General features: G+C 41.3%; 1 protein-coding gene across 19 annotated transcripts in view; it reads left to right on the top strand.

Moving 5' to 3' along the window:
- The window catches only part of PLCB4 (phospholipase C beta 4), a 419,746-nt gene that overhangs the window by 233,364 nt on the left and 160,337 nt on the right, over positions 1–26,045 (top strand). For 13 of the 19 annotated variants that reach the window (XM_021921227.1, XM_021921224.1, XM_021921225.1 and 10 more), the window contains one exon: positions 2,201–2,299. In XM_021921227.1, the coding sequence (XP_021776919.1) occupies positions 2,216–2,299 (84 nt within the window). In that variant the 5' untranslated portion in view covers positions 2,201–2,215. Of the gene's footprint in view, positions 1–2,200; positions 2,300–2,840; positions 2,860–18,809; positions 20,258–21,721; positions 23,071–26,045 lie in introns of those variants that run through there. The other 6 variants (XM_021921222.2, XM_017945005.3, XM_021921221.2 and 3 more) reach the window with 4 other exon arrangements.

Below are 26,045 nucleotides of genomic sequence, written 5' to 3'. Positions count from 1 at the left end.
TTTACTTTATTTTTCTTAACATTATTTCCCATATCTCTTTCTCTATATTTATTTTCCCCTGACAGAGTATATAATGCATTAAATTTTTCAAAGTAGATCGCTAAATCTTTCTGATTACTTACAAGTCTGTAAATAACTACATATTTCTCCTAAAAGTTGAAACAGTATTGAACACAGAATTTTAAATCCAAAATTATTTTCCTCAGAACTTTAAAACTGTCTTACTGCATTTAGTGTTGTGGATGATGTGACTGATAGCAGTCTTATTGTCATTTTACCTCTAGATTATCTTTTCTCTTCCTGCATCTTTGAGAGATTTCGTAATTTCTGCATATTTTGTGTCTTCAATGTCACCATGAGGTATATTTGGGGGTGTATATCTTTTCCCCCCATTTATACTACATGGAATGAGTGGATTTTTTCACTCTGAGGACTCAAATATTCAGGTTTCAGAAACGTTCTTCTACTGTTGCTTTATTTCCATCCCTCCGTTGTCTCCATATAAGGTTGTTAAACCTTTCCTTTCTATTTTCTATATCTCTCATGCATGCTATTTCTTTTGGTGTTGCTTTTTTTTTATTATTTATTCTTTTTTGGAGATGGAGTCTCGCTCTGACACCCAGGCTGGAGTGCAGTGATGCCATCTTTGTTCGCTGCAACCTCCGCCTCCTGGGTTCAAGCAATTCTCCCTGCCTCAGCCTCCCGAGTAGCTGGGATTACAGGTGCCCACCATCACACCCAGCTAATTTTTGTACTTTTTTAGTAGAGACAGGGTTTTGCCATGTTGGCCAGGCTGGTCTTGAACTCCTGACCTCAAGTAATCCACCCCACTCGGCCTCCCAAAGTGCTGGGTTTATAGGCGTGAGCCCCCGCACCCGGCCTGGTGTTGCATTTTTAAGAATTCCTTGGCTCAACACTTCATCTGAGTTTTCTTTACAATTCAGCTCATCTATTATTTCAACAATCTTGTTTTAAATTTCTAGTATCTGTAGTTAATTATATTTTAGGAACAGAATATACTCTGTCTTCCCTCTGAAAAAATCAGTATGCTGAAGTCAGGTCGTGTTTTTCCTGGTCACTGTCTTTCCTTGGGTGTAAGTTTTACTTGCTGTGTTTGGTGTTCTTCCATGTTCTTTGCATTGCCTAACTATTTGGTGACTCTTTGTTGTATGCTCATGCAAGATGTTTGGGTTGTAGTTATCACATACGTACCATGTTGCCAACAAGAATGGGTAAAAGGAATGCTGAGTTCTTCCTAGTTGCAGGGAGCCACCCTGAACAGTGCCTAGCTTCTCTTTAAATGTCCTACTCACTGTCTATGATAAAACTGTTGCAGGACTTTTCCTTAGTTCAGCTGAAAATGGGGTTCTTTGTCCTACGGCCATGAAAATTCAAGCTCACAGACAATTTAAATGATGAGTAAGACAGGGTTTAATTGGGTTAAAAAGGGAGAAAAGGTGGCAACAGGGACTCTTACAAGCCCAGAATCCCTGCTAGAGGGCTTCCTGCCCGGCCATTGGAATTCCAAGTTCCACACAGAAGGAGGAGAGGCCAGGCTCCTCTCTGCTACAAACATTGTGAACATCCCGAGGCCCTACCTCAGTGGGCAAGCTGGTTGGAGTTTCTTCAGGGACCCCCTATGAGCTGGCTGTCTCAAAACCAGACGTTCTCTTGTTCTCCGCGTGGCCCAAGAGGTGAGGAACAACGGGGTAGGGGAAAGAGAGCCTAAGAGAGGGCTAAAGAGAGGACCAAGAGCTATAAAAAATTCTGGCTATGCCTACGTGATTCTGCAACTTATACCCTGTGGGCTCCTCCTGCCCATATGTTCACCTTCAAGCCCATAGTGCCCTTAGCTATTTACAGCAGACCTCTCTTATGTATTGATTTTGGTCTATGGTTTCCTTATTTTATCTGGTGCCTTCAGATTTAAATATATATATATATATGCACATCTTGTTATTTTGTGGGATTTGGAGAGAATGGAAACTTCCCAAATGATCACCTCTGGTATTTCTTGATTATGATATCTGCAGGTTGAGAGAAAAGAAAGCAAGTTGGAGGTCAGACAAAGGGAAGAAGAAAAAACTGTATTCCACATATTTGAAGAAAAGCTTCCGTAAACACAGAAATGCAAAGTGATTAACCATCCTCAATTGTTTTTCCATTTTATGTACTAATGAGCTACTCTTTTCATTTTTAGGTCTTGAATATAATCATGGCCAAACCTTATGAATTTAACTGGCAGAAGGAAGTTCCTTCCTTTTTGCAAGAAGGAGCAGTTTTTGACAGATACGAAGAGGTAAATAAGTGTTATTAATCTTTTCTCTCAAAACATTCTAATAATTATTAAGTTTCAATTACAGTATTGAGTACATATTCTTTGACATAAGTAAGACATCTTTAGGATTTATAGGTTGGAGTTGTTGAAAAGAAGCAAGTTATGAGATAGAGTAATAATGATAATGATACTATAAATTTTTGAGTGCTCGCTATGTGCCAGATGACCTTCTAAACATTTTGTGTGTATGATTTTTTAAAATTTTTTACAACAACCTTATGAGGTTGTTGCTATTAATATTCTCAGTTTACAGATGGGTTTTATGTAGTAACAGTTCTTGCTTAATGCAGTGCTTTTGGCAGTCTTTCTACATATAACTTTGTATGTGTTATAAATGTAATAGTGATTGAACTTTGTGCTAGTCATTGCTTTGTTCATTTCATTGATACAAACCATTTTGACCAAAGCTTTGCATGCCTCTGATTCTATCATTTATTGTCTGTGCCCTTGCAAGGTGGTGATGACTCCAGACTTTCTATAGAGCAGGGGCTTTGGGCCACCAATCTGTTCAGAATGGCTGGGTAGGTGAATTAAAGCCTCATTTGCATTGTAAATGCATGATTTTTCTTCTATTGTACTTGAATTTGAGGTGACTTTGGAAGGAGTGTATAATGAAATTGATGTTTCCTTTACTGCAAAGTTGAATGTAAAACATATTAAAACTTCATTTAGAGTCAGAGTTGGTTGTTTCAAAATCAACGAAATGTCTAAAGTGGCTAATTCGCTGATCTTCCCAGAGGTCGAGATTGTCAGATGCGGAAATTAGGTCTTCTGTGAGCTGACATAGCTTAATACTTGTTGACTTAATTTTTCTGCAGGGTGTATCATAGTACTCTCTAGATTTACAGGATAGTCACTTTTTCAGTAAACAAAATTGTGAATGCTAAGGATGGACCTAAACATGGTCACTATTCCTTGTTTGAATTAAAATATTGAAGTGATGACTGTTCATATATCTGAAATTGAAATAACAGTAAACTACATTCTGCTATAAGATGAAACAATAATATTCTGCCATCCAGAGACAAGCACTGTTCATTCTTTTGCAGTTTTCTTCTAGTCTTTTTTCATATTTGTTTTTCTTTTTTTCTCTCTCCCATGGTCGAGATCATAGAGTAATATTTTAAAAATATAAAGCAGATCCCATTTCTCCTGTGTTTAAAATGCTTCCATCACTTCCCATTGTAGCATAAAGGGAAGTTCACAGAATGAAATACAAGGTCTTCTATAATTTGGCTCCTGCTTAATTACCTCATGTTCATTTCTCTCCGGTTTCCAACATACACCGTATACTTCAACTATAGCAAACCACTTACAGTTTTCCCCATAAGCTATTCTACTACATGGTTTGTTTATGCTACTCCCTCTTCCTGAAATGCATTTGCTCCGACTGGTTTGATTGGTGAACTCCTCTCGTCCCAGAACCCAGATAAGAAATCTCCACTTCTGTGATACCTTCCTTGACCCATTCAATAAGAGACGATAACTTATTTTTTGCCACCACTGACCTACCCTTGCATATTTTACACTGCCTTCACATTTTATTTAATGTTTCTTTCTCTCAAACTATTCTCTGAGTTTCTTGAAGTCAAGGATCGTATTTTACTTATCTTTTTCTCTCCAGGTACTAGCAGAATACCTGTAACCACCAAACTCTTTGTAGATGTCTAGTATCTAAAATGATTTTAGATCCAGTTGATTCCAATTCAGACTAATAATTCAGAGAAGGTAATTTTGAAAAGATTACATGCAATCATTGGTTCAGTGTATCTCATACTGTTATGTAAGGAAAAGCTATTGGAGAATAAAGTACTTGACAAAAGTGAAATGTGATTTGATGAACCAGAGATTCATTTGAATCCTTTTTATTTCTTGTGATTTTTTGGTTGTTAATCATCACAGCTCATATTAGGAAATACTGATCACCTGTGCTTCTAAAGGCATTTGCTTTTCCTCTGGATTCCTGTGCAAACTAGGCAAAGTTAGAAGAAAAGAACCCTTGAACAAGTATTAAATACAATGTAACTAAGCTTTCAACTCTTTCAATTGCTATTTTACTAGCATTTTGAGCAAAAACGTTTTAACTTTATAAAACAAACATGTGTCTTCATGATAACATACCAAACCACAAAGCCAAAGAATATTTCAAGCTGGATGACAGACTGCTTAAAATAAAAATTATTTCCCACTCCTATAAGACTCAGTTCTTTAGAGCCAGAGCCATGAAAACATTTAAGGCAACAAAATGTAAGCAGAAAAGGTTCGTTTCTATGGTTGGTACATGAACAGCCATGAGGGATTACAGCTGAAAGCCAGTGGGAGGAACAAGAATTAGAGAAACAAAACCCAAGCATCCCTAAAGTGTACCTTTTGTGAAGGGGCGTAAATGCTGTCAGCACCATATGATAACTAATGTTATCATCATGAACTCAAATAGCAGCAAAAATAAAATTATATTCCTTGTATTTGTTTAAAGAAAGCAGCTGGGCTCAATGGCTCACGCTTGTAATCCCAGCACTTTGGGAGACCGAGGCAGGTAGATCACTAGGTCTGGAGATTGAGACCATCCTGGCTAACGCAGTGAAACCCCGTTTCTACTAAAAATACAAAAAAATTAGTGAGGCATGGTGGCACATGCCTGTAGTCCCATCTACTTGGGAGGCTGAGGCAGGAGAATCCCTTGAACCCAAGAGGCAGAGGTTGCAGTGAGCCAAGATCATGCCCCCGCACTCCAGCCTGGGTGACAGAGTGACACTGTGTCTCCAAAAAAAAAAGAAAAAAAAAAGAAGCAGAGAGGTATCTTAAACAGTGAGTAAGCCACTGTTTTAAAAATAATAAATGTAGTAAGTGCAAATGCATTTAAAGTTTATTTTATTATTTCTGCTTTACTGAGGAATTATTTTTGAGGCAGCCAGATTTTTACAAATGACCTAAGTGGTAGGCTGTGTTGTAGCATCTGATTGTATTGCCATAACACTTCTAATTCTGTACTTCTCTAACTTTACTTGACTTACACATTACTTAAATGCAAAATATATTTTGTTTCCTAAGTGATGCTTAACATTAAATCTTTAAAATAGAGATTCGTCTCTTGTGGAGGAGAGAAATAGCAGTGCTTTTAAAAATACATGCAACCCAGATATCTCTAACTAAACCAGCCCCCTGACTTTCCTATAATATCCACATTAAAGATCTGTAGAACCCATTCCCTGTCAGGTCAGGGCCTTCCCAGTCTTTCCTAGAATTCCTAGGTGCTTACCCACTCTTGGTGATGACTTATGTCTTCAAGTGCTTCGTTACCTTTCACTTTCCAGGACTGTTGACTACTCTAACTTGTTTTCTTTCCTAAATCCATTTTAACATCAAATCCCAGAAGCAGAAGGATGTTGTATAAAGTAGACATTTTACTGAAGATTTAGTGGCAGCAGAGGAGAATTGCATCACACACCAGGACAACTTTAAGATTAAAAATCAGAGATCACGCTGAATAAATTTCATTAGCCAGCCCAGCCAGGGGTGTCTCTCTTTTTTCTTCTTTGTCCCTCTCCTCCATAAAGATGCATGTTCCTGTTTCCTTTATTTTATTTTAATCACACTCAGAGTCCTTTTTCACTTTTCCAGATGCTTTTTTCTTAACTGTTAAGCATTTTCTCTCTCTCAATCTAAAGAAGAAAAGTTCAAAATTCAAGTCCCTTCTCATCCTGAGCTGTTTGGCTCCCCTTCCACCTCAAACTCTCCCACCCAGACTCTCCTGATATCTTCCCTTTTGCATAAGCCTGAAAGTCAAAGTATGTCCTTAAAACAAACAAAATATAAAAAGAGCTTTATTCTTAAGAAAAAGACTGCCATCATCGATAAGTGTTCACCAACAGGACTTTCCACAGTGATAGAAATGGTCTACATTTGTGTTGCTGTTATGGCAGCCACATGTGACTGTTCAGCACTTGAAATGTGACTACTGGGACTGAGGGACTTAAGTTTTTAATCTTACATAATTTAAATTCAAATTTATATAGGTACATGGGCCTAGTGGCTTTCTTATTGGATAGCATAGACAATCAACTCAAACTATAACCAGATTTAAAAATTCCTTTCTCCTTTCTTGGCACTAAGAAGCATTCTCAGTATATTCCATTGGAATCTACAGAATTCATCAGCCAGTCCTTAGTGGCAGCCAGAGCAGGGGTTCAAATGTTTTATAGATGACTCACCTCAGCCACTGACCTCGTCTTTCCCACATCATAAATCCCAGTTTGGACTACCCCTTCTTCTTGCCCATGGAACTTTCTTGTATCTGAGTCAAGCTGCCTAGATGGAGTCCCTTTTTCTAGCAAAGTCTTGGTCTTCTTGGTCTTTATACTAGCCTCCCCACCTTCCACCCTATACACACACACACACACACACACACACACACACACACACACAGTGGAGGAAAACTGAGACAATTACTGCAGGTGTCAGGATCAAAGGAGTATCAAAGTGCTGGGTCAATACAAACCTAAAGTCAGGCACAGTGGGACAGGTTGACTTTGGCCTCTTTCCGAGGTGGTTCTGAAATCAAATTGTGAGCAGCCACACCATGAAGCTCAGAAAAGATCAAGCAGCCTACACCCCACAGGCTGTTCATCAGAAAAGCAAAGTCCTTTCTGAATACGATTTTCAAGACTTAAAAACACAAGCCTCATATAAAGTATTTTGATTAAAAGATATATTTAACTAATCAGTGAGAACCTTAACAGGATGATAAAGCTAGTTCCAAGAGCACTTGAGGAAGAGAGTTTTACATAGGAAAGGAAAGGAAAAGAAAAGTGAAATAAGTTTTGTCAAAATTAGATACAAAACTGGCTAATGTCCTGTAAGGCAATAAAACTATAACCTATTAGAGATTTGCCTTTTTTTACTGAACACAAGTAATCTACATCACTATAGAATGACAGCAGAAAAATGCTATCTATTAAACTTCAAAGAATCTAGGTCCTAAACAACAGTAAATAGTAGATCAAACCAAAAATACATTTTTCTATAGAAGTAAATCATTCTTAGGTATGCCTCTTCAATCATGCTTTGACGTTACAATGAAAAGAGGGATAGCCATCTTTGTATATTATTTTTAAGCTTTAGATAATTTAAACTAAATTATGAAACAGTGTCCAGATATACCTGTATTTACACTAAAAGATACTTACAGAGTCTTCTAAATGATAATAATCATAATAATTTTAGTTTTTCAACTTTCATAATCAACCTAAAGGTAGACAAAACATTTAATTATTTTTGACCAAACATAACAAAAAAGCTGTTACCTTTATTTAAAGTAAAGGTGCCAGACAGATGCTGGAAATTAGAAGGAACTTGGAGAAACAGAGGAAAGGCCAGAGGCTTAATATTCTTAGCAAGAGGGAAGGTTGATAGTTGATGTACAATAGAGGCTTACATATATGATTTAAAGTATAAAAGTAGCCAACCACAAACCAAAAATAAAATAATTTCAAATTTGGAGTTGGGGGAGAAAAAATAGTGAAAATGTGTTAAATGGAGTTAAATTGCTGTGTTTTTATTCCAAGAAACCGATTTCTGCATGTTCCTCGTGGATAATTGCTTTAGTTGCTGGCTGTCTTGCCATGAGTCATGTTTTCTTAAGCTCCTGTCTCTATTCGAGTTGGACATACAGAACAGAAACATGTTGGTGCCACTTTATTATGCACTGCAATAAGTACTGGCTTCATAGTTTGGACAGCAGCTGTACTCACCGCTATACCGCCAACACCACTGGCTGGGCTTCTCAGTTTTAAACTCCAGGCTTTCAGCACGTGGACCCTGAAGCCCTTTCACTCTCACCCCTCCACTTTGTTCCACTTGCATATTGTGATGAGAACCTTGTGGTGTGAGAGGAGAGGAAGGGGCAACAGGGCTGGGGGACTGACCCCAGCAGCCTCAGTGAGGAGTCCCCTTTCAGGCTGAGTCTTGATAGGTGAGTCAGTCAACCACTCAAAGCACAGCTAAGAAGAAGGGAGAGGCCAGGGCTTCTGCAAAGGCGTGAATATGACAGCACATTCTATTGAGGGGTAAGGGGATTGTCCAGGTAGGGCAGAGGGTAGGGCGGTGGAGTACAGGGGTGAAGGCACAGAGACGGCCAGTGTCCACACCATCAATGGGTTTACTTTCCAGCCCAGGACATTGGCATTTGATTCTGAAAGCTCTAGGGAACCTTTGATGGGGTTTCAGCAGGGCAGTGGTCAGTTCTGGATGAACAGTGACAAGTGGATGCGGCTGGATTCCTTGTGGGAGTAGTCTAGGGGGTAGTGTTGGACTTGAAGGACTTAATGGACAGTCAGTCATACATATGGAGAAATAAGGGAGGATTTCGAGTATAGGAATAAATGAGAATATTTTTCTAACCTGGTAGATGTAGAAGATGTGAGAGAATAATTGTAGAATGAGGTTGGAATTTCTAGCACAGGAACTGGACAGCTCTGATGCAAGGTGGAGGGAATGCCAGAGAAGGGGGTATATATGGATGCATGTATATTGTTTCTTTCTGAAATAACGAAGAACCAAAAGCAAAAGCGATACCTTCTGTAGTACCTAAGAAGCATTTTGTATATAATCACATTAATACTAGTTAAAAATACATTGCACAGAAAGGGAAGAACATAATAAATGATCCAAGAGGACGAACATGTGGGCGCATCTTCCTCTCTCAGTCCTCCTCTGTCAGGGGGATTGTTGCTGCTTGATGGGATGGGATGAAAGAATGAGGACCCCAAGACCCTCACAGTCACGGGCTTCCTTCACTCACCCTCTCATGTGGGTGATACTACATTCCTCAGGGTATGAGGACTCCAAGACCCTCACAGTCACAGGCTTCCTTCACTCACCCTCTCATGTGGGTGATACTGCATTCCTCAGGGTATGAGGACCCCAAGACCCTCACAGTCACGGGCTTCCTTCACTCACCCTCTCATGTGGATGATACCGCATTCCTCAGGGTAGAGGAATTTTTTTTTTTTTTTGAGATGGAATTTCGCTCTTGTCACCCAAGCTGGAGTGCAATGGCATGATCTCGGCTCCTTGCAACCTCTGCCTCCTGGGTTCAAGCAGTTCTTCTGCCTCAGTCTCCCGAGTATCTGGGATTACAAGCATGCGCCACCATGCCTGGCTTGGTTTTGTATTTTTAGTAGAGATGGTGAAGAAAAAGTATCTCTGACAGAATATTCTGAATTATAATTAGCGGTAAGATTGTAAATGTGTATACTAATATGAGTCTATCACACACTCTGTATATTGTATGTGAATTATATTGGAATCATTAGGCTACAACAACCTATATAGCAACTTAATGATGATAAACAATCTTGAGTACAGTTGGCCCTTTAACAATTCGGAAATGTTTTAAAGTCATTACAGCTTAATCCATGGTGCGAACCACTGTTCTAGAAGACTGAGCTAGAGCAATGAACATGACAAAGTCTCAGTCCTTTGGGAGTGTATGGTCCAGCAGCAGAAGACCAACAATAAACAAATAAGCATAGAAATGCATGGTTTCCAGCAGTGTTCGATACTATTATGTTACTAAAAGGAGTGATCAAAGGATCAGAGAGACAGGCAGACACTGAGGAGTGGGGGAGGGGACATTGCTGTGCTTTGGGTGGTCAGAGCAGGCCCTATTCAGGAGGTGACATTTGAAGTTGTAGCTGAATGATAAGAAGGAGCTAGATTGGCCGGGCGCAGTGGCTCACACCTATAATCCCAGCACTTTGGGAGGCTGAGGCATGCAGATCACCTGAGATCAGGAGTTCGAGACCAGCCTGGCCAACATATCAAAACCCCGTCTCTACTAAAAATGTAAAAATTAGCCAGGCATGGTGGTGCGCACCTGTAGTCCCAGCAACTTGGAAAGCTAAGGCACAAAAATCGTTTGAACCTGGGAGGCAGAGGTTGCGATGAGCTGAAATTATGCCACTACACTCCAACACTCCAGCCTGGGCAACAGAGCGAGACTCTGTCTAAAAAAAAAAAAAAAGCCAGTTTGGCCAAGAACTAAGGGAAAAGCATTCCATGACATGGAAACAGCAAGTGCCAGGCCCTGAGGCAAACGTAGTCTTGGTATGTCAAAAGAAGAGCACCAAGGGTGGAGTGAGCATCATGGGCAGGGTGTGGTAAGTGTGGAATTCTGAGAAGCAGGCAAAGGCCCCCTCATGTGAAGCAGTAGTTCTCTCAAAGTGTGGTCCCCAAGCCAGCATCATCAGCACCACCCAGAACTTTATTAGAGATGCGCATTCTCAGGCCCATCCCATGGACCTGTGGAATCAGGAACTGGCCCAGGCGTATGTGCATTAACAAGCCCTTCAAGGAAGTCCGGTGCACACTTAAGTATGAGAATAAGTGGTGTAGGACCAGGCAGAGGTGTTTGGATTTCATTCTGATTGCTATGGAAAGCCATTTTCAAGAGACTGGCATGATCAAATTTACATTTCGGAGACAGTTACTCTGGCGGCCGTACAGAGGATGGTTTGTAGGCGGGGTCCAAAAGGTTGGAGAAGACCAAGACTTTAACGAAGGTGAGCTAAAGGTTTCATCCTTCCTTTTCCTGACTATGTCTCTGTGGGCAATTTTCTTAACATCTCTGTGCCAGAAAAATAAGGGATGTTAAGGTGGACGGGTCGAAGAATATCAGTTGTTCTCCTTAAGATTCTATGAGTCTGCACACACCTGCCAGTCACCTTTCTTGTCAGCACAGCTGTGTGACTTCTTCCTGAGGTGAGAAGAAAGCCAAGGCCAGGCATCTGAGCACCACCTCAGTTGGCCTGAACACTGAAACAACCCAAAGCACCAAAAACTAAGATCAGTCAGGTTTTTGCAAACAAAATAAAACAAAACAAAAACAAACATTCGGACCTGTTCCTTCTTCTAGACCAGCCTTTTAAATGACAGGGCTGATAATGTTATCTGGTCTCTCATGCCCCCAAAGCTCAGAACTCATTGTCATCCAAGCATGAGACCTTTAAGGAAAGGTTTGTAGGGTAGGTCATCTCATGCTGAAAAGTCGTAGAGCTGGGTCAGCATACTTTTTCTGTAAGGGACCACATATTAAATAGTTTAGATTTTATGAGTCCTGCAGCCTCTGTTACAGCTACTTTACTTTGTCATTGTAGCCCAGTAGCAGCCATAGAACATAATATGTAAATAAATGAGCAGGCACCTGGATTAGAAGACAAACAATACCACATAGAAATGAGTAACAAATTGGTTTTGATGGTAATGGTAATAATGAAATAATTTTAGTTTCAAGTAATTATTTTTACTCCTCATGTTCTCTTACTACTGTATTGTATTTTTAAGTTAGTCATCCTCTATTTCTTTTCCTTATCTTGATAGATCATTGTACCAGTTTATCAGCTTTTGCTGCATACGTAACAGACGGCTCACCTTTCTTTTCTAAGATGCTCTCATTTTTGTGGTCGGGGGAGCAGGGCCTTGCTCTTCTCATTTTCATGTCTCTTCCCTCTCTGTGAAGTTTCTTTGGGCTTGCTTTTATTTCTTCACAAAAGTAGAAGATAATTCTATTTCCTGGAGGAATGGAAGCATCTCCCCCATGAAACAGTGTCTCGGTCAGTTTCATGGAAGGTGGTAATCGTTGAGATCCATGCTTCAAGGGTGCAAGAAGGACATCTTATTCATGCAAAGATGTGAGACGCATCCATTAGGAAACTAGACAAGGAAATCTGGGGTCCCACTAGATTTACAAGGAGCTTGTGGAAACAACACAAGACAGGAAGAAAGTATGGAAACAATGTGGGCAATTAAATTAAAATATAGGTGTAAGCACCGAGGGGTTCTTCCTGCCAGCTGCACAAAGAAAGAATACAGCATCGTAGTAAAGAAAGAGTTTGGGCAGGTGCAGTGGCTCACGCCTGTAATCCCAACACTTTGGGAGGCAAAGATGGGCAGATCACTTGAGGTCAGGAGTGGGAGACCAGCCTGGCCAATATGGTGAAACCCTGCCTCTACTAAAAACACAAAGATTAGCTGGGCGTGGTGGCAGGTGCCTGTAATCCCAGCTACTCAGGAGGCTGAGGTGGGAGAATCACTTGAACCCTGGGACATAGATTGTAGTGAGCCCAGATTGTGCTATTGCACTCCAGCCCGGGTGACAGTAACAGAGGAAGACTCTGTCTCAAAAAAAAAAAAAAAAAAAAAAAAGAGTTTAATAGAGACAAGGCCAGCCACACCACATGGGAGATGAGTTAGTACTCAAGTCATCTGGTCCAAAGCTGCTAGGTTAGGGTTTTTTTTAAAGGCAGTTTAGGGAAGAGGAGGTGGGGGAGGGGGTTACACTTCTGCTGGTTGGATGGGGCAAGGATTACATCATGCTGAATTGCTTCTGGTTGGGGCCATAGGAGTGGGGTTGGCAAGTGCAGGTGGGTCCAGGTGGAGACATGGGTGTGAGGCATGCAAAAGAAAACCTGAAAAGATATCTCAAAAGGCCAATCTTAGGTTCTACAATAGCAATGTTATTTGCAGAAGTAACCGGGGACGTTGCATATCTTCTAACCTCCAGAATAATGGCTGACAGTCGTATGTGTCTGTGCCTTAGCAGGACTCAGGCCCTCCCCTCAAACAAAAGTGGTTGGTTTTTGGGCAAGGCCTATTATCATTTAAACTGTAGCCTAAACGTCTTCCAAAGTTACCTTGGTCCAAAAGCCCAGGAATAATTAAGGAAAAGGCAAGATGGGAGGTGGGTTAGCTCAGCTGTGTTAATTTTTCTCACTGATATAATTTTTGCAAAGGCAGTTTCATGAGGAACTAGCTGAGGATCTACTTAGGTCTCTCAAGTACTACTGTACTATGCTAAAGAATTAAACTCAATGGCCAAAATTACAGTGCTGATTCTCTATTGCTTCTTCTCAACCTGCAGTGTAAAGAGGAAAATGCTCAATATTAGTTACCTCAAGCTGTGTCTGTGGGCCACAGGTGAATAGGAGGGTGTTGACCAGGGCATCCTTTTAATTAGGGTTGATGAGTGCAGTCTTACAGATCATCAGGCTAGTAGTGAAGAGACCCTAAGGACATCCTGGTTTCATTCTCTTTGCACATCTCTTTGGAATTGCACTCTGTTAAGTCATGTGGTGTAGCCATTGAATTAACAGAGTTCATTCAAGTGTGAACAAATGAACAGTCAGATGAAATATACAGCACATGTAAAAGTGAATACTTTTTCCTGTTGAGCAATCTAGGGAGAAATTTTTTTTTTTTTAAGTCAAGTTAATAATTCTGAAGCCCCTTCTCAAGTGATAAAATTGCATTTCTTTAAACCTGTGCAATTTCATCCTCTGAATTCCCTGTTCCTGAAAATTCTGAGGAATTATTTTTGTCATTACTTGTTTTGGTTGTTTTAGAGAGAGTGCTGTATTAGTGAGGGTTCTCCGGAGAAACAGAGCCAATGGGATATATAGAGATATATAGGTAGGAAGAGATTTATTCTGAAGGATTGGCTCACACGATTATGAAGGCTGAGAAGTCTTATGTTGTCTGTCTATAAGCTAGAGGCCTAGGAAAAACAGTAGGGCAGTTCCAGTTCAAACCTGAAAGACCAGAGAACCAGGGGAGCCAATGGTGTGTAAGTGTCAGTTGAGTCCAAAGGCCCCAGAACCAGGGGCATCAGTATCCAAGGCCAGGATAAGATGAATGTCCCAGATCAAGAGAGTGAATTCATTCTTCCTCCACCATTTTGTTCGATTCAGGCTCTCCATGGATTGGATGATGCCCTCCTGTATTTGGCAGATCTTCTTTATTCAGTGCATCAATTCAAACACAAATCTCTTCCAGAAACAGCCTCACAGACTCACTCGGAAGTAATATTTTATCAGCCATCAGCCTTAGCCCAGTCAAGTTGACACATAAAATTAATCATGACAGGTGTTTTTTAGCACGGACAGTAGTAAATCACTACTACTTTGAGCACTCAGTAGGTGCTGGAACTTGCACTTGACAAATGGTATAAATGATCAGGAAAGGATCCTGATCTAGACCCTGAGAGAGAGGATTCTTGGATCTCACCCAAGAAAGAATAGAGGTGAGTCCACAGAGTAAAGTGAAAGCAAGTTTATTAAGAAAGTAAAAAAACAAAATAATCGCTATTCCATAGACAGAGCAGCCCTGAAAGATGCTGGTTGGCTATTTTTATGGTTATTTCTTGATCATATGCTAAACAAGGGGTGGATTATTCATGAGTTTTCCAGGAAAGGGGTGGTAATTCCTGGAACTGACGGTTCCTCCCCTTGTTAGACTATAGAGGGTAACTTCTGGACATTGCCATGGCATTTGTAAACTGTCTGTTAGCATGCTAATGCATTAATATTAACATATAATGAGCAATGAAGGCAACCAGAGGTCACTTTCTTCTAACTATCCTAGTTTTGGCAGCTTTTGGCCGGCTTCCTTACTGCATCCTGTTTTATCAGTGGGGTCTTTGTAACCTGTGTCTTGTGCTGACCTCCTCTCTAGTCCTGTAACTAATAATGCCTAACCTCCTGGGAATGCAGCCCAGTAGGTCTCAGCCTCGTTTTACCCAGCCCTGTTCAAGATGGAGTGGTTCTGGCTCCAGTGCCTCTGATTTAAACATTATTTCACTTAAGCCTCAAAACAACCCTGTTTTAAGTAGGTCTTTTTAGCTTCCTTTTGCAGTTTATAAAACTGGGGTTTAAAATGATTAAGCATGTTGCTTGAGGTTTCATAGGCTGGTTACAGACTTAGCAGAAAAATGACCTGCCAGCTAGCCTACAGTGGATCTCCAAGTATGATTTCAGACAGCATCAGCAACATTTGTGAGCTTGCTAGAAATGCAGATTATTAGGCCCCACCCCAGACCTACAGAATCAGAAACTCTGTGGGGAGGGTCCAGCAATCTGTGTTTTAAGAGCCCTCTCAGTGATTCTGATGATGCAGCTCAAGTTTGAGAACCTAGGCCTAGGGAAAGGTAAGGAATTGTAGACTTACTAGAAGGAAACAAAATTAGATCCATTTAAAGTTCTTTACAGCTAATCTTCCTCAAACAGGCAACACAGATAAAAGGGTGAAAACTGTTGAATAAAAGAGACTTCTTTATCTGGGCTGAACATATTAGATTTATTGAACCCTTGGCACAGTGCAAAGTACTTGACATCAGTCATCTCTTTAAACCCTCGGGTGGTTGTGAGGACTAAATGAGATTTTCCACAGTTTACAGATGAGGAAAGAGAAGCTTAGGTCACTTAAGAATTGCCTGTTAATCAACATATATTACGTGATGGAGCTAGCATCCAGAACTAGTGTATTGCTAAAGAGAACATACACAGGTCACACAGCTTTATGACCCAGAATGGCTGTCAGCAGAGAAACATGTTTTTGAAGATATATGTGATGTATAAAATACATAATTAAAAAGTCTTTCTAAAGTTCATTAATAGGCTGAAACCAAAGACCTGTTTAACTTTTTTACTCACCATTTGCTTTATTTATTCTAGACCATAAGTATTATACTACTAAGTCTAGATGTTCTTAGTCCAGTTCTTTTAGGGAAATGAGAATGGGAAGACAGTATTTTTCATATAATTTCCCCCATATTCCCCTAAGAAAACTGATACCTCTACCTTATGATCAATAGAAATCAGCCAGTAAGAAAAGGAAAGTATTTACCAGGGCTTTTTTAGGTTTTTTTTGTTTGTTTTTTTTGTTTGTTTTGAGACAGAGTCTCACTCTGTCACCAGGCTGGAGTGCTGTGGCATGATCTGTGCTCACTGCAACCTCTACCTTCCAAGTTCAAGCAATTCTCCTGCCTCAGCCTCCCAAGTAGCTGGGACGGGACTACAGTTGTGCACCACCACGCCCAGCTAATTTTTGTATTTTTAGTAGAAAGGGGGTTTCACCATGTTGGCCAGGTTGGTCTCGAACTTTTGACCTCATGATCTGCCTGCCTCAGCCTCCCAAAGTGCTGGGATTGCAGGCGTGAGAGCCACTGTGCCTGGCCTTTCTTTTTTTTCTTTTTGTTTTTGTTTTTCTTTTTTCTTTTTTTTTTTTTTTGAGACAGGACCTCACTCTGTCATGTAGGTTGGCGTACAATGGCACAATCATAGCTTACTGCAACCTCTAACTCCTGGGCTCAAGCAATTCTCTTGCCTCAGCCTCCCTCCCGACTAGCTGAGATTACAGGCAAGAGCCACCACACCCAGCTATTTTTTTTTTTTTTTTTTTTTGAGACAGGGTCTCGCTATGTTGACCAGGCTGGTCTCGAACTCCTGGGCTCAAGTGAGCCTCCTGCCTTGGCCTCCCAGAGTACTGGGATTATAGGCATGAGCCACTATGCCTGGCCCCTAGTCTTTAATTTTTTAGGAGGGGGGAAACTAGGTAAAATGTACTATATATTGATGGAAATAGACTTAAAATATTGTCAGCAGGAAAGCCCATCTTTTTAATATTCACTTTAATAAACTAACAAGGAACATATAATTTATAAACTACTTTCTCTTAAAGCCATAAATAGTAAGCACGTGCTCTGAAATGCTGCTTTGTCAAGAACGTTAATTGAAGCAGATGGGCAGAGTCAGTATAGCTTCCCAGGTCCAGCCTGCATTCTCTTTCTACTGCGGAGTTACCCTGAGGACAGCATGCTGGCACCTCCATGGTTCTTCTGCTGTCAATCTTTTTTCTCCCAAGTACCTGAAAGGGCAGGTGATCCTCTTAACTTTGTAGACATGTGAAAAGGAGACTCGTTTTTGAATGCTCACCAAAAGCCAAGTTGCCAGGATATTGTTTGCAAATACAGAGAGGGTTTTTGTACTAAGTGGTATTTAAGGTAAAATCTTTGCCAAAGAACTCTATCCAAAAGCTTGAAATACACATACTTGGTTAAGGGAATGCATTTGGCGTTAAACAGAAATAGGTTCAGTTTTGGCTTTGCTACTCAAGAGATGTGACCATGAGTCAGTCTTACACCCACCAAGCACTAAGACACCCACCAAGCACTAAGACACAGCTTCCTTGTTTGAAAAATGGGAGTGGTAATACCTACCTCACATTGCCATCATAAGGAATAAGTAAGATGGATTTTTTTTTTTTAGAATGGAAGTCAGGTTATGCCCTTCTTTTGGTTTAAGTCTTGAATGGGTTTCCACCTCATTCCAAGTAATTTCCAAAGTTCTTTCTATGTCCTGCAGGTCCCCTACATGACCTACCATTTCACTGTCCCATTGATGTTCCCTGAGCATTCTAGGCACACTGCGACCTCAGGGCCTTTGCACTTGCTGTTCTCCCTCTGGACTGCTTTCCCCTGTACAGTCCTCATGGTTCACTTCCTCACTTCATGCTGTTTCTGTTAAAATATCACATTCTCCAAGAGGCCTTCTTACTCACCTACACACACAGGCTCCTGACCCTTCTGGATGCTTTAATTGTTATATTTATCACTACCTGTTAACTTACCCTTTTTTGTTCATTGCTGAAATCCTTCTAGAAGATAACCCCTGAGAACAGACTTTGTTTCCTGCTATATCCCCACCAGGGAATTAATTCATCACTCAACAAATATTTCATAAGTACCTACTATGATCCAGCAATTCCTTAGTTACTCATCTGAGACTGAAATTCATTGATACTTGCATGCTTCCTAATTTTTAAGGAATTTTAAATGTCCCAAAGAACTGGAACTGCAAATGCCATTTTGGAATGTAGAGAAAGGTTAAGCCAGAGACACTATCTGTGGCAGCTATGGAGGTGTGTCGCTTAAATCTCGTTTCAAGAGGCAGCTGCCCCAGGAGTCCCCTCATTGGACAGTTTTGCTGCAGGGTCTTCAGCACCCTCAAAATGTCTGTGCCCAGGCTGTACGGAACATGGCAAGGTGCTGCATTGGGCCTTTCCTGCCCAAGTGAGGCTCCTCTGGTGGGTGGTCTGTGCTCTACAGCTGCAATCCAGCTGGCGATGTTCTCAGCTGCACTGCAATCTGAGACAATTCCTCCCCAGTTCTCCCTGCTCCCTCCTCTCCTCTCTCAGGTGTTTGTGAGGCCTGGTTGGGAGGCTCTCCTTGTCACTCAGCTTCTCTCCCCTTTCTCTTTCACAGGCATTTGCCCTAATGGATTGCTCACTTTTCCAATTCTGTCTTGTGGTTTGTTTCTAGATGGAGCAGCCCTTCCCTCAGGGTAAGAGGGCCTCAGGATAAGCCTTCAGGACTCCGCTGCCATTTCTTGAGGCCAACCCTGAGCTCACTGCAGAATGCTCTAGGTGGTAGCAGTGGTTCTTGTGTGATGTTCCAGTAATTGCTGCACTTATTTTAGACACAGTAAAAAGTGACAGAGCCAGCATTGACCCTAAGAGCCAGTGGGGACTGTGTATCTTTAAGGCCTAAATATAAGCTATTTCAGAAGACAGAAGTCCAACAGGAGTGACGTATCATGTAGCTCTTGTGGGTGGGGGGGGGGGAAGCATGTTCAAAAGCTGCATTATTTAAATGAGAAATGCATATATTTAGAGGGAAATTCCATAAAAGTCGTTTGAGATTCCTTTTCTTTCAATGCCGTTTTCAGCATTGTCTGTTATCTCTGTATATCAATAGTTTAAAATATTCTTTCATAGACCTGCCTTTTCAGAAACATCTTCTATGTCACTATATTTTTAATTACTTTCTCAGTGTAATTTATTATGCTGGAACTAATTGTGTTTTAATTAGAAATGCTTTGCTAAAGAGAAGAACTCATCAGTTTGCGGTGGTGTTTCTGGTGCAACTACAAAGCACGTCTCCTGTTTTTCTTAGGATTTTTTTATGAGGGGACAGCACATAATGTGTTTTTAGTATTTGTTGTAAATATTTATTAAAAATCCTGTTTACTTGCCTCCATAACTCTAAGGTGTTCCTCTTTAATTGTTGCTTATTTTAGTTGCTATGGCAACTGTTTTGACTACTGTGACAGTTTTCCTGCCTAAGAGAGTTACTTTGAGTGACCACCCACTCCTCTTGAAAACACATTTCGCTTTCTCCTTCCTTCTGCCCGCTGAGAGGTAGTTGTTGAATATTTTAGGAATAATTTCTTCACCTCTTTTCTGGCAAGAGTCAGGGAACCCTCCCAGAATCTGAGCATCCAGATTTTGCCTCACAATCCCCACAGCAGAGACGCTTCAGGGAGGGAAAACGACCTAGACAGATCCAGAGTGTTCAGCATTTCAAACTGGCCTGCTTTACAAATCAAGTCCCAAAGATTTAACATCTATATCGTCAAGTAAAAGATCAAGTGGGAATCCTTAGCTATTAGTGACCATAAAGTCAGTCGTTAGAAACAGTTTGGCCTCTCCCAGGTGACTAATCCGGGCGTTTCATTTCTCCCCCAGATTCAATCATAGTTAAGCTGATTAAGTTCTCAAAGAACCAAGGATCTTTCTGAGACCTTGCATCTAAGTTCTTTCAGGCTGCTATAACAAAATGCCGTACACTCGGCAGCTATAACCAACACATTTATCCCTCACAGTTCTGGAGGCTGCGATGCTTAAGATCAAGGTGCTGGTAGATTCGGTGTCTGATAAGAGCCCATTTCCGGATTCTAAGATGACACGTGCTCTCTGTGTCCTCACACAGTGGATGAAAGGGGCAGCCGTCTCCCTGGATTCTTTTATAAGGGTACTAATCCCATTCATCTCCCAAGGCTCCCACTTCCTAATTCCATCACATTTGGGGTTAGGATTTCAGCATATGAATTTTTGGTGGGAGAGAGCACAAACATTCAGACCATAGGATCTTGGTAAGCACCATTAGGCCAAATTTTATTTTATTTTTTAAATATGTAATATGAGAGCTCAGAAAAGATGGTATACCTTCCTTTGTTGCTTTTCAATAGCCTTCATCGACTCTTCCAAGCCAGGTCACTTAGAAAGTTGATGATGCTGTTTATTCCTGAGGTAAGAATACAATGAAAGGGGTGGATTAAATCTTTCCACTTGACACTAGAGTAAGCGGTCTCTGTATCTCACTGTCATTGCTGGAATGGGCACTTTAAATGCTCGTGGTTGATTACGGAGGGAGAGACATTTTCATTTTCGTTCCTATGGGATTTGGAATGGAAGGGAGACCGCAGGTTTATCACCTTTAGAAGTTGCTGAATAACTCACTTCACTGACCTCTTGTCATCTGAGAATGTGCTCTGTTGTGTCAGGGAGACGCAGGGCAGAGTCTCCCCACCCAGGAATGACCTCTTCTGTTCACTATACCCCAACATGCCCTTGAAAAGGGGAGAAAATGACAACTGTGTTGTGATGACTCGTCTGTGGCAGCGGCTTCTTGGCCTGATTATAGACTGAGGCCGGCTTAGGCAGAGTGGGATGGAGGAGTTGGAGCAGGAGCAAACACAAGCTGACCTCCTGTGCAGAAACCACATTTTCAACAAGTCTAAGTCAACCCAGAGTTACAAACTCTGGGTTTCCCTTATGCTTAGCTTTGTATTTTAGCTCGCTGGAAATAGACATGCACTAATACCATTGCTCTTTCTAAAGATCTGCATAACAGAAATGGATTCCTTGTCCAAATGTATTTGTAGTTCTGTCTCATATTATATATTATCTGCATCCTCTTGGGTGACTTGCCTAACCTCAGTTAACATCAGTTTTCTCATCTGTAAGGTAGGAAAATGGTGTTTACCTCATTTGTCTTTGGTCTTTAATAATAATCAGTACTAGTAGCCTTAATAATGATTACTATTACTGTGTTTCATATTAATAATACTGGGCCAGGTGCAGTGGCTCATGCTTATTAATCCAGTGCTTTGGGAGGCTGAGGCAGGAGGACTGCTTGAAGCCAGGAGTTCGAGTTCAGCCTGGAGAACATAGCAAAACTCTGTCTCTACAAAAAAAAAGATTTTTTTTTTTTAAATTAGCCAGCCATGATGGTGAATGCCTGTAGTCCTAGCTACTCATGAGCCTGAGGCAGCAGGATTGCTTGAGCACAGGAGTTTGAGGCTGCAGTGCTATGATTGTACCAGGAGTTTAAAGCTGTAGCACTATGATTGTACCACTGCACTCCAGCCTGGATGACAGCAAAATTCTGTCTCTTAAAAAAAAATCAATACTGGCCGGGCGCGGTGGCTCACACCTGTAGTCTCAGCACTTTGGATGGCCGAGGTGGGTGGATCACGAGGTTCAGGGGATCGAGACCATCCTGGCTAACACGGTGAAACCCCATCTCTACTAAAAATACAAAAAATTAGCCGGACATGGTGGCAGGCGCCTGTAGTCCCAGCTACTCAGGAGGCTGAGGCAGGAGTATGGTGTGAACCCAGGAGGCACAGGTTGCAGTGAGCCGAGATGGCGCCACTGCACTCCAGCCTGGGCGACAGAGCAAGACTTCATCTCAAAATAAATAAAATAAAATAAAATAAATAAAATACAAATTTACTTACTTTAGACTATGTGTCAAGCACTCTAATGCCCAGAAATTACCTGTGAGATAGGTATTATGGTTGATGTTGTCGTCTCCATTTTTAGAGATGAAGAGATGAATATCTAACCACATTTGGATCAGGTTTATCTAAAACCCTAAAGCCTATGTAAAATACCCAATTGTTTCTGCTGCTTGTGAGTTGGTTTTTATGGTTACATGTTTCTGTCATCTTCCACAGGAAGCTGTAATGTGAAATATGTACCACCAGATAAAATAATGGAAGAGGGAGTTAGATTGAAGGGAAAAAAGTAAACAAGGGGAGAATACATCAAATGAGGGTTAAATTTAGCAGGCAGCAACTCTACAGGCAGCAAAAATGATCTGTAAAGTTCAAAGAGGTGAGCTTCAGATTTGCTTCTGGTATTCCTGGTGGCTAAAGCAATGTAGAAAACACAGTTGTCCTAGGGTTCACAGTGTCCATTAGATTGTAAGGAAAGCAACAGGTCAGTAGGAACAGAGTTTTTCCTGGTCCTAGGATCTGAGAAAAAAATTCTTACAAAATGCATGAGGTAATGAAAATACTCCCCCATAAAAAACTGTAATGAGTACGGAATGTTTCAGTAGTACAGTTGTTCAGTTATCTATGTGGTAGGATTCACGGGGAATCCATAAGAAATGCAGTAATTAAAACCAAAACACTTCAGAGGCCCATCTGACCCTTCGTGGTGATTACTGGCATCAGTGACAAGGAGAATAGTAGAGCCTTCTTCAGGTATGACTGCTGAGCAATTACCTGGGCCCACTCCTGAGCAGTGTCAGTCTTTCACATGTCAGCCTTAAAGCAGGTGTAGCATATTGTTCAAAACACTTAATCTCCATGCCTCAATGTCCTCACCTGTAAAATAGGTATAATAGTGAAGCAGCGTTGTTTGTCTGGGGTAATACCGGAGGTTCGTTGTCCCACAGCCATGGAAAACTAGGACGTGGGCACACCAGAGTGAGGTTAAGAGTGGAAGTTTAATAGACAAAAGAAAGAGAAGAGCTCTCTGCACAGAAACGGGTCCTGGAGAAAATGGGCTGCCAGTTCCACAGTGAAATGCAGAACGTTTAATAGATGAACTTAAGGAGGGGGTGTGTGATTTACATAGGGATGAAAGATTGGTTGGACCAGGTGTGTCATTTGCAAGTGTGCAAAGAAGCTGGCCACTCCACCCTAATCTTTTATTATGCAGATGGGTTCTCTAGCTGGCTGGTGCCATGTTGCCTGGTCCTGACTGTACACGTGGTGACAAAGAAAAGAGAAGATGGAGCCTCTGTGTTAAACATACCTGGCTTCCAGGTAGCCTTTTCTCTTGGCATCGCTGCTGGCATTCACCCGTACAAGTTTCCAGCTTGCTTATCTATGTCTGCAGCTCAGTTTTTCAGGCTGCTCTTTGTTAGAAAAGAAATGATTTGGGCCGGGCGCGGTGGCTCAAGCCTGTAATCCCAGCACTTTGGGAGGCCGAGGCGGGTGGATCGCGAGGTCAGGAGATCGAGACTATCCTGGCTAACATGGTGAAACCCCGTCTCTACTAAAAATACAAAAAAAAAACTAGCCGGGCGTGGTGGCGGGCGCCTGTAGTCTCAGCTACTTGGGAGGCTGAGGCGGGAGAATGGCGTGAACCCGGGAGGCGGAGCTTGCAGTGAGCCGAGATCACGCCACTGCACTCCAGCCTGGGAGCACAGCGAGACTCCGTCTCAAAAAAAAAAAAAAAAAAAAAACGAAAAGAAATGATTTGGGGGCTACTTTTTATTAAAAGGGAAGCCTTGCCGAGGACCCCTTGTACCCACACTATCTGCCTGATAATTTCTTTCTAACTCATGTATCAATAATGAGAATGGTACCTCCCTCATAGGAATGTTGGGAAGATAATAATTTAATGTATAGAAAGTACTTAGAGCATTGCCTGGCTCTTAGTTGGCACTATATATGTTACCTAGCAATAGTAGGCATATTATTGGGTGCCACAGGCCTCTTGAATTGCTTATCAGGAGACTAGAACTGCATCTCCCTATTGGATTCCAGTTGAGCATCAGTTACTGATGGAAGGGGGAAAGGTCTATGTTTAATGACTTAACCCAATAGGAACATCTGTCCAAATAATCAAAGGCCATGGAAAGGAATGCAGGGGCTACACATGCTCTTGTTTTGTCTGACAGATTTTTTCACCAGGTAATACTTGTAGCACATAGCAGGGGTCTGTGATGGAGCAGCTACAGCTGTGCCCTCCAGCTTCTCATGTGAAATGTGAGCTGAGAGGCCCAGTGTCCTTTATCTCATGGAATCTTAAAGCAGTTGGGAGAGGCACAAATGGAATGAACATTCTGCATCCTTCCAAGCAGAGACCAACCTCATGAAGGTAAAAGCAACTTAATAAGGACCCATGCCCATCTATTACATCAGTCCATAAATCATTCTGATGGCAGGATATCATCACCGAGGGCTTTAGTTTAACTTGAAAAAAATAAAAACTTATGGTTCTGAGAGAGGAAGTGTTTGTGCAGAATCACAAAGGATCTGCTAGGTATGAAGCTTAAAGGATTTCCCTGGAATAAGGAGAGGAAATAAATAAGCCATAAAGCATCTCTTGGGTTCTGAGCTTTCAGGATCTGATAGAAAGCTGGACCTCTTGGTTAATTCTAAACCAGACTCCACCTGCTTTCCCAGTCTGAAGGCCACACCCATCGTTCTCCCTGGTTTATGAGATCTCTTTGGTGGTAGTCACGCATAATGTGATTTAAATTGGATGAGATCCCTTATGGCCTCTTCCTCAGACTCCTGTTTGTTTCTCTCCAACCTTGACAAGGTCTTTTTAACTTCCTCTCCATTCTTATCAAACCAGGAAGCAAGGAGGGTGAGTCCCATGTGTACCTAGTGGAGGCTACCTAGGCAGTGTTCATTTATTGACAGTCCAACAATCTTCTGGCGATAGGCAGAGCGGGCCCTGCTTGGCCAAGGTTGCCCGAGTCTGACAGGCATGGGCTTTGGAATCAGAGAAGCTGGCTTGAATTTCAGGTTTGTTACTATTGACTGTGGCTTTTTAGACTCTGAACCTTTTTCCCCCCTTCTCTCTGAAACCGCATTGGCCAATATGGTAACCACTAACCACATGTGGCTATTGAAATGAAAAATTAATTAAAATAAAAAATTCAGCAGTTTGGTTGCATTACCCACATTTCAAGTGCTCCCTGTGGCTCATGGTGAACGTATTGGTCAGAGCCCATCTGGCACATTTCCATCATCACGGTAAATCCATTGGACAATGTTGATCTACTCTAAAACCTTGCAGAGTTATCATGAGATTTATATGAGATAGTATTTGTGAAATGCCTCACACAATAGCCCTAAAATGGTAGCTATTTTCTCATAGATACGACCACTTAGTCAGCATTTACTTTGTCCCAGGTACTTAGACATTCTCAATATTAATTCTTTGAAAGCCCTGTGAGTTGGTATCAGTTTTCCCAATTTACAGCGAGGAAAAGTGAAATATGGCAAAGTTAAGCAGAATAACTGCTAAGATTCTCCAGCAGGTGCCTGGTGAGGAGGCTGACATTCAAACCCAGGAACCAGTCACTACAAGGCCTGGGCCTCAAAACCACTGTGGACTGCCACCTCTTGTGAAGGTCTTCTTTCCCAGAAAACACAGTTTTGTGATGGAATGTGAAAGCCTACTCCATTTCACATTTCTCTGTGTCCTAATGTATCTGTCCAGTGACAAACACAAAAAAGCACCCAGCCAACTGATGTTTAAATAAGGTACAGTTAAAACTTTTATGATCTAGTCCGAAATAGCTGTCCCTAGCTAGTAATAAGACTTGACTACACCCTATTTGAAGATGCCAACTTCACAGTAAAAGGATACAGACATTTGCAGTTAACTTGGGAAGTGATGGTGGGAGAGAGGGCAAGAGAAAAAGGGTAAGAAATAACTACAACTCACAGTTAAAATAAAATCAACTACCACTTAGCCGTATCCCTATCCAAAGAATTTCCTCCACTTCAATCAGAGTATTTGGCCTGCTGAGCTCTCTGACATTTCTTATGGGGGGATTAAACTTTATTGAAGAGAATCACTTTAAAAATTGAAATAAAGGAAAAATTTTTAATCTTAGTTGATTTGAAAGTAACTTGAATCTTTGAAATCTTTGAAAGATGGGTTGTGATATTGATTAATGTTGAAACAGCATGTGTGGGGGAAAATATACTAAAAATAACACACAAGTGAAAAACATACTCTATCTTTGATAAGAGAGGGAAGTGTCTCTGTAAGC

This window comes from Papio anubis, chromosome 16 (assembly GCF_008728515.1).
Source record: "Papio anubis isolate 15944 chromosome 16, Panubis1.0, whole genome shotgun sequence".
NCBI classification, from domain to species: domain Eukaryota; kingdom Metazoa; phylum Chordata; class Mammalia; order Primates; family Cercopithecidae; genus Papio; species Papio anubis.
This window is presented reverse-complemented; position numbering and strand designations above follow the sequence as displayed.